An 8,026-nucleotide genomic window follows, 5' to 3' on the forward strand; every position below is an offset into this window, starting at 1 on the left:
TGGTGAGTGCTTGCTGCCTACTGGTCCCCTGACCTTTGCCCTCTCCCCGAACCCCAAATCTCTGGCCTCACAGCCCTCAAACTCCACAGGGCCACCCAGATCAAGACCTACTCCTGGGACAATGCTCAGGTCATCCTCGTGGGGAACAAGTGTGACCTGGAGGATGAGCGTGTCGTGCTTGCGGAGGACGGCCAGAGGCTCGCCGATGACCTTGGTGAGTGCCCGGCTGGGCTGTAGGCCCTGGACTTCCCAGAACAAGCCCCCATCCGCACGCTCAGATCCCAGGTCCAACCACAGTCTCCAACCCTTTGCTCTTTGAGGATCTGGCCAGAAAAATGCCCACATGTATGCCACCTTCTCCACTTAATTCCAGGGGGTTCACCCATTGATCCCCCTCCCTGACCGCTGCCGCCCTAGGAACCCAGACTCAGAAAACTGTTTCTGGACATTTACCCCACAAACATCCTCACCCACGTGGGAAGCGGCGAGTGTGTCAAATTGCAGTTCTGCTGGTGGCAGGGGAACCTTGGCAGCCTCCCAGGTGTCTCGCAGGGGAGGGAGCAGCGGCACATAAAGCATATTCACGTGGCAAAATGCTGTGCGGCCATGAACATGGCAAGGTTTCTGGGTTGTGTGGCTAAGAGGTAAAAGCAAACTGCAGAACAGTGGCTGTGGCTGCTTCCTTTAGTTCAGGCAGCGGTCAGCAAACATTTGCTTAAAGGGCCAGAGAGGAAATGTTTTTGGTCGTCGGGCCTCTCACAACTATTCAATTCTGCCTGAAAGCAGCCATAGACAATACATCAAGGAATGAGTATAACTGCCAGGAAAACGTTATTTACAAAACAGGCCACGGGCCAGATTTGGCCTGCATTCTGAAGTTGGCCAACACCGGCATTCGTGTATAAAAAGGATGAGAATAAGAACATATACTTGAGTTTGCCTAAAGCATCGGTTCTCAACCTGTGGGTCGCGACCCCCTTGGCGGTCGAACGACCCTTTCACAGGGGTCGCCTAAGACCATCCTGCATATCAGATATTTACATGACGATTCATAACAGTAGCAACATGACAGTTATGAAGTAGCAACGAAAATAATTTTATGGTTGGGGATCACAACATGAGGAACTGTATTTAAAGGGCCAGAAGGTTGAGAACCACTGGCCTAAAGGCACTCTGGGAGGATACGGAAGGATCTAGTCACAGACGTGACTTTTGTGTCTGAAAACTGGGTGGCTGGAAACCAGGGTGGGAGGGGGACTCTTCAGTTTATCTCTTTGGAGCAGGTGATGAATGAATTATCTATTCAAAACTTAAGCTCAATGAAGACCTTGTCCTGGAATATTCTAGTATTCTAGACTCTCCCAGGACTTTCCTTAAAGGGACGTGGTGTAACTACTGTAGGGTAGGGCGTGTTAAGGACCCAGAGTCAAGCTAGAATCCGGGTCTGCAACCCACTGCGGTGTGACCGAGGGCACAGGGTCTCCCCTCTGTGCCTCCCTTTCTCACCTAGGAAACAGGTGAAACCCTGTCTACTTCATAGGCTATTAGGAGGATTAAATAGGCAAACGCTGGCCTCGGTTGAACATTAACTTGTATTATTTCTCAGTCGCTTTGTGATCTTGTACCGGTGACTCCAGCTCCTGGGTCTGCACTTCCCTATGTGTCGAATGGAGATTAATAACAGTCCACCTCACTGAGTTATCGGGAGGACTGAATGAGCTACGACATGTGAAGCAGTGATAGGCACATCTGAGTGTTAGCTGGCATGACTGGGAACTACTGTTGATGCTTGCATAGAAAACCCTAAGCACCTGATGGCCCACCAAGTCTGAAATATTTACTCTCTGGCCCTTTCCAGAAAAAGTCCTAGGACCCCTGGACTATAATGGTCCCCTTTCTCTTGTTTCTTGCCATCAATTTGTTGGAGAAACCGGGTCTTTGTTCTATGGAACATCTTCCATTTGAGGTCTGGCTCTTTGCTCCCTCGTGGCGTCGCTTAACCTGCTCCTCTGTCCCTCGTGTTTTCTGGGAACTCTAGCCTGGGCTCACTTCCTGGGGAGTCCTGTTGTGGGCTAGGGCACTTGTGGGTGTCGCCCACACCTTCTTGCAGAGACATCTAGTGACAGGGCTGAGGGGAGACTTCCCACTCTGTCATTAAGTTTAAAATACCAGAGTACAAAGCAGAAGATGGAATTTAATCTTAATTTTGTAAAAAAAACCAAAAAAACTTAACCCCCCCCCCACAACCTACAAACCCAAACCTAACAATTATGTATTAGTATTTTTAAAATTAATTTTTTAAAATATATTTTATTGATTCTTTACAGAGAGGAAGGGAGAGAGATAGAGAGTTAGAAACATCGATGAGAGAGAAACATCAATCAGCTGCCTTCTGCACATCTCCTACTGGGGATGTGCCCCCGCAACCCAGGTACATGCCCTTGACCGGAATCGAACCTGGGACCTTTCAGTCCGCAGGCTGACGCTCTATCCACTGAGCCAAACCGGTTTCGGTTAAAATTAATTTTTATTGATTTCAGAGAGGAAGGGAGAGGAAGAGAGAAATAGAAACATCAGTGATGAGAGAGAATCATTGATTGGCTGCCTCCTTCAGGACTCCTACTGGGGATCGAGCCTGCAATCCAGGCATGTGCCCTTGACCGGAATTGAACCTGGGCCCTTTGAGTCTGCAGTCTGATGCTCTATCCACTGAGCCAAACCGGCTAGGGCTATATTTGTATTTTTAAAAGTAGAAAGCTACATATCAAACACCAATAGTAATTGTCTCTGGGTGATGAAACTACAAATGGCTTTCATATTTGTCTTGATACTTTTCAGCAGTTTCTAGCTTTCTCTAGCAAATATTTATGATGAAAAAAAGATATTTAAAAAAAGGATCTCAGATTGAGAGAAGCCACACATATTTGAAGGAAATGCCAGGTTTGCCCAGGAAGACAGTGGGGTGCCATTGATGATCACTAGGTTCAGAGTAGAAGGTCTGAGTTCATATCCTGCCTCTAGCATTCATTCATCATTCATTCATTCATCATTCATCCATTCATCCAGTCATTGAGCAAGTAGTTCCCTAATGCCTGCTCTGTGCCAGGCACTGGCTGCAGAGTGGACAAGGCAGACAGAAATCTTGCCCTCTTGGAGCTGGTGGTCTAGTAGCAGAGACGGATAGGAAACCTATAATCACAGACCTAACTATTTAATTACAATTAAATTTTTATAGAGCAGCATGACAAGTGCCGGGGCAGAGGCCCACTTACCCTGCGCTGTGTGTAATGTTTGTTTGAATTCCTGGCCCACCTTGGCAGGTGTGGCAGGTGGGGACACATCGGGGACCTTTCAGGGATAGTTCCCTGCAGGCAGATTCTTAACCAAACTTTTAGGGGTGCAGGACACCCTTATTTTCAGGTTGACTGGTACTTTTTGTAGCTGAGGGACCTTAAGCAAAGCATTTGTTTCACCTCCCACCTTTGGGAGGGCAAACAAGTTACGACGGTCACTAAGAATATACTCAAAGCTACCTCACATCCTCCCACCCCAGGAGTCAGCCAGCCAAGACCCAAGGTGGTACAATAGGAATATTTATTATTCTTTCTTTCTTTCTTTCTTTCTTTCTTTCTTTCTTTCTTTCTTTCTTTCTTTCTTTCTTTCTTTCTTTCTTCCTTCCTTCCTTCCTTCCTTCCTTCCTTCCTTCCTTCCTTCCTTTCTCTCTCTCTCTCTCTCTCTCTCTCTCTCTCTCTCTCCTTCTTTCTTTCTTTCTTCTTTCCTTCTTTCTATTAAAAATATTTATTTAATATTAACTGTTGTTCAAGCAAGGCAGCCTGGGTGTGAACCCTGGCCCTGCCACGTGTTACCTGTGTGAATTTTAAATGAGCGACTTTCCCTCTCTGTGCCTCAGTCTCCTCATCTATAAAATGGGTTATAATAGGATGAGCCTCAGAGCATCATTAAAGATGTTTATGCAAAGCGCTTAGAAAAGTGCCTGACACATAGTAAACATGATATAAGCACTTATTATTATTATTAATTATTATTATTATCACCATCACCATTTTTAGTGCATTCTATAGGCCAGGAACTTATCACACACTCTCCACAAACACTGGGGAACCCACAGGGACTGCAGACTGGTAGCCGCCCAGGCTGAAGCCAGTCTTCAGCTATGTTTTACTTGGTCTGAAGCACATTTTCCAGAACATTTCTAAAGTCCAGATAAATACCTAGTTTTGTGGGCAGCCTTGCGGTACCTTCCTGGGCAGTACAATTGCATGGAAGGTAAGTTGAAGCCACCCGTGGGTACCCATCCCTCTAGGCACCACAATGTTACTACCTGGACTCTTGCAGCCACTGCCCTGGGACAAAGAGATTCTTAGGGTAGTTCAGAGCAGGGCTTCTGTCACAGGTTTTTCGTTTGTTTGTTTTTTATTTCAGAGAGGAAGGGAGAGGGAGAGAGAGATAGAAGCATCAACGATGAGAGAGAATCATTGATCGGCTGCCTCCTGCATGCCCCCCACTGGGGATTGAGCCTGTAACCTGAGCAGGCGCCCCTGATGGGAATCGAACCCGGGACCCTTCAATCCGCAGGCCGACACTCTATCCACTGAGCCAAACCAGCCAGGACTATCACAGGTTTTTAGGAACATGGTTCCCATTTTATAGACAAGCCCACTGAGGCTCAGAGAGACTAAGGCACTCACCAAGGTCCCATAGCTGCATAACAGACAGAAGTGGGCTTGGAACCCAGATTTGGATGATGCCACAGCCCAACCTATGCCTTGCAGGGTCTCACAGGTGTCCCCACTTATGTCCGTCCAGGTTTCGAGTTCTTCGAGGCCAGTGCCAAGGAGAATATCAACGTGAAGCAGGTCTTCGAGCGCCTGGTGGATGTCATCTGTGAGAAAATGAATGAGTCCCTGGATCCCAGCTCCAGCCCGGGCAGCAATGGGAAAGGCCCCGCCTTGGGGGATGCCCCACCTCCCCAGCCTAGCAGCTGTAGCTGCTAGAGAGGGTACCCAACCCCCACCCACCCCCTCCTGCCTCGGCAGGGAATGTGACTGAGGCATGAGCCACAAGGGCTATTTTCAAGCTCAGGGCGCCCCCCTTCCCTCCTGTCAGCTGTCAGCTGCCCCTCACTGCCCGCATGGCTCGTTTCCTCACGATAGCCGCCAGCTGCCCAAGCAGCCCCTGTCGCAAGCTCCAGACCCCAGGACTCTGCATGAGAGGCAGGGTCTGGGGATGTTGACATGCACGCGCTTGCTGCCTTCCGGTGTTTCAGTGGGCGCACATGGGCAGCCTGTGGGGCTTCCACAGTGCCTTCTGGGTTCGAGCCATTGTCCACATCCGTCCTGTGCTGGGCCTTGTCTGGAGTTCACGAGCTGCTGAAGGGGGTTAGCCTTCTTCCTCCCGCCATGCGGGTTCTCATCCTTGGAGATGGGGAAGGAGGCTCCTTGCTCGGGGTCCCCTGCTCTGATCCCGAGCCTGCCCGTCGATCTCTGATCTCAAGGCTCCAAGGTGGGGAGGTGACTTTGGCCCTGGTAGACCCCTCCCTTCTGGCCTGCAGATCCTCTGTCTGTGAGAACAGTATTAAAGCAGCTTTACCTGTTGGGGAGGGATAGGGGGTCAGAACCCCTGGCTTCGGGGACCCCGAAGTGCCTTCTGAGTTTCCCCAGAATTCCGCATCACCACGACCCTGCCACTGTTTTGGCTGATCCATGGTGCCCCTGATCCGGGATTGAGTTCTGGAATGAGGTACCGTGTTAGGCCAGGCAGAGAATCGCCAACCCCCTGGCCTTACCGTTTGGGGCTTTTTGCCAGGAGTTAACCTCAGAGCCAGGAGCCCCGGCCCTCCTGCCCAAACCTGCCTCCCTGGGCCCATTTGGTGATGTTTTAAGCAAGGTCTTTCCACATCTCACATCCGGCTAGAGAAGGAAATTGAGCAACGTTCCCATAGCCCTCCCTTGCTGGTGACTTTCTGCTGTAAGGGCTTCTTTCACCTGAGCACCGGTTGAAGACCCAGGGTCCGCGTCCTGAGCCATGTCATCGGTGGGGCCCAGAGATGGGACCTCTTTTTGCTAATGGAGGAGTCACTCTCAGGAATGTTTGGGGTTTGGGCTGGAGGAGTGAGAGGGTAGGGTTGTGTAACTACGACTGCCTCTTGCACTTCATGATACAGCTTGGGAGTGGCAGGCCGATGGGGGATGGGCTGGGGTCAGTCTCCCTGCATGAGGCTCGGGTTCCCAGCTGCCCCGGGCTCCTGCTGCGGGAGGTTATGTGCAGTTTGGGGATCTACCCTCTTCACACGCACCCCGTACAGCTCAGTGGCCCTTTCTGCCCTGGAACACCAGCCGACACCCCATAACTTGACAGACACTGTGAGGACAGCCTACACCGATAGTTTGTGTCCCCAATCCTACTGTCCCCGCCCCTGCTGGCAAGACGACCTCCTGTAGCCTTAAAGGTCTCCGCCTCCTCCGCTGCGGTATGGGGAAGGCCTGGTTCAAGTTTAACAGTAGCTCCCGCCTTTCTGGAAACTCTAGATAGAACCCGTTTCTAGAGGGCCCTACGTGCCCCGTACCAGGGTCTGCCCTGAGACTGTCAGAGTGAGGATATCTTTGTACACCAACAAGTTAAACGACTGGCGAAAGGACCAAGCTTTGGGAGACACACAAAGTGAGAAGATCTGAAATCAGAAATGTTCCTTGCTTTAACATAAAAGTGAAATTTAATTTAGTTAAAAGTCTTCTTAAGTTGCACCACGGGCTGTCAAGATGTCACTGGCCGGTCCATTCTCGCCGAGCTGCTGCCAGGAAAAACGGTGGGTCAAGAGGGACCAGCCTATTACCACGGCCGTGTGATGCAGCGCTGGCCGCATCGTGTATCTGACTCGGTCTAAGCTTTCTGTGTGCACAGAGTTTTTCAACCGTTCAGCTTCAAGTAACAACTGAGACAGCTGCCGCCGGGTTCTCTCAAGACTGGGACGCACGTAGGAGCAGAATATGTATTTTTGTTTCTGCTAAAAATAATGCAAGTTTTTATTTCATGACGTTTGGGGGGGAGTGTTCCCTCAAGATAGTCTCTGGGGAACAGAAATTGATGTCCTCCCAGGTCACTGAGGGGAGGGAGGCTTGTTGAGTTTACAAACAAAAATAAACCAAAGGCTGTGGGAAAACCACCTCCCAGCTGCCGGGAGCCGGGCCGGGAGCCCTCGCCTGAGCCTGGGTCCTGCCTGGGTGCTGTCCCTTCTTACCATTTGCTTTTAGCAACTTGTCTTTCCACAGGCAGTTCCTTGGGAAACTGCCATGATTGCTGTGGTGTAGGGTTTTGCTTTCTTTTCTTTTTTTCCTGGCTTCTCTGGGGGTCATATTCTTGTGTCATTCTCTCCAACTAAACTTAGAAAAACAAGCAAAGGGTGAAATTTGGTCTCCGTGTGGAAGCGCTAATTCTGCTAACTGGCTTCTTCTCCCCCATGATCCCAAAACACTACGGAGAGAGCCCTCGGCCTGCTCACTTCTGCCCTGGATGTGGCTCTCCTGCGTAAGCGATTCTTTGATGACCATTGGAAAGACGTTGCACTTTTCTCCACACGAAAAAACAATTAAAGCCATTGTGCCCAGATGCAGTTGTTTTTTTATTTCCATTAGTGAAATGCGACTTCCAGGAAGAGGGCAGTTGACTCACAGCCAAGCAGAGGGTTGAGGGCCATGCGGTTGTAGCAGATCCCGCGTGAGTCCAGGGTGGCTCGGGCCTGGGGCTGTCTAGCGGGAACTCCAGGCCACCGCTTTGGCCCTGGAAACTGCCTCTGCCTGGAGGGCAGAGAGGATAATGTTGCTCCAACTAATGCAACTAGGAAGGCCTGTCCCCCACCACAGCCCCCAGGGGGCGCCTGTGAGCACCCGAGTCTGGTCACATCCCTCTGCTCAGAACCCTCCATGGCTCCCACCCGCCTGGGAGTAAATGCCAAAGTCTCCCTGTGTCCTACAAGGTGCTGCCTGACCTCATCAGCCACCTCCTTGCT

General features: G+C 50.5%; 1 protein-coding gene across 1 annotated transcript; it reads left to right on the plus strand.

Moving 5' to 3' along the window:
- Positions 1–89: 89 nt before the first annotated feature.
- On the plus strand, positions 90–7,626 carry LOC102418876 (ras-related protein Rab-3D-like; the record flags this gene model as incomplete). Its single annotated transcript, XM_006109210.2, has 2 exons — positions 90–214; positions 4,828–7,626. Coding segments are annotated over 2 exons (313 nt in total), but the record flags the coding sequence as incomplete, so codon positions are not given.
- Positions 7,627–8,026: the final 400 nt, after the last annotated feature.

Source organism: Myotis lucifugus, unplaced genomic scaffold (genome assembly GCF_000147115.1).
Source record: "Myotis lucifugus unplaced genomic scaffold, Myoluc2.0 scaffold_7024, whole genome shotgun sequence".
NCBI classification, from domain to species: Eukaryota; Metazoa; Chordata; class Mammalia; order Chiroptera; family Vespertilionidae; genus Myotis; species Myotis lucifugus.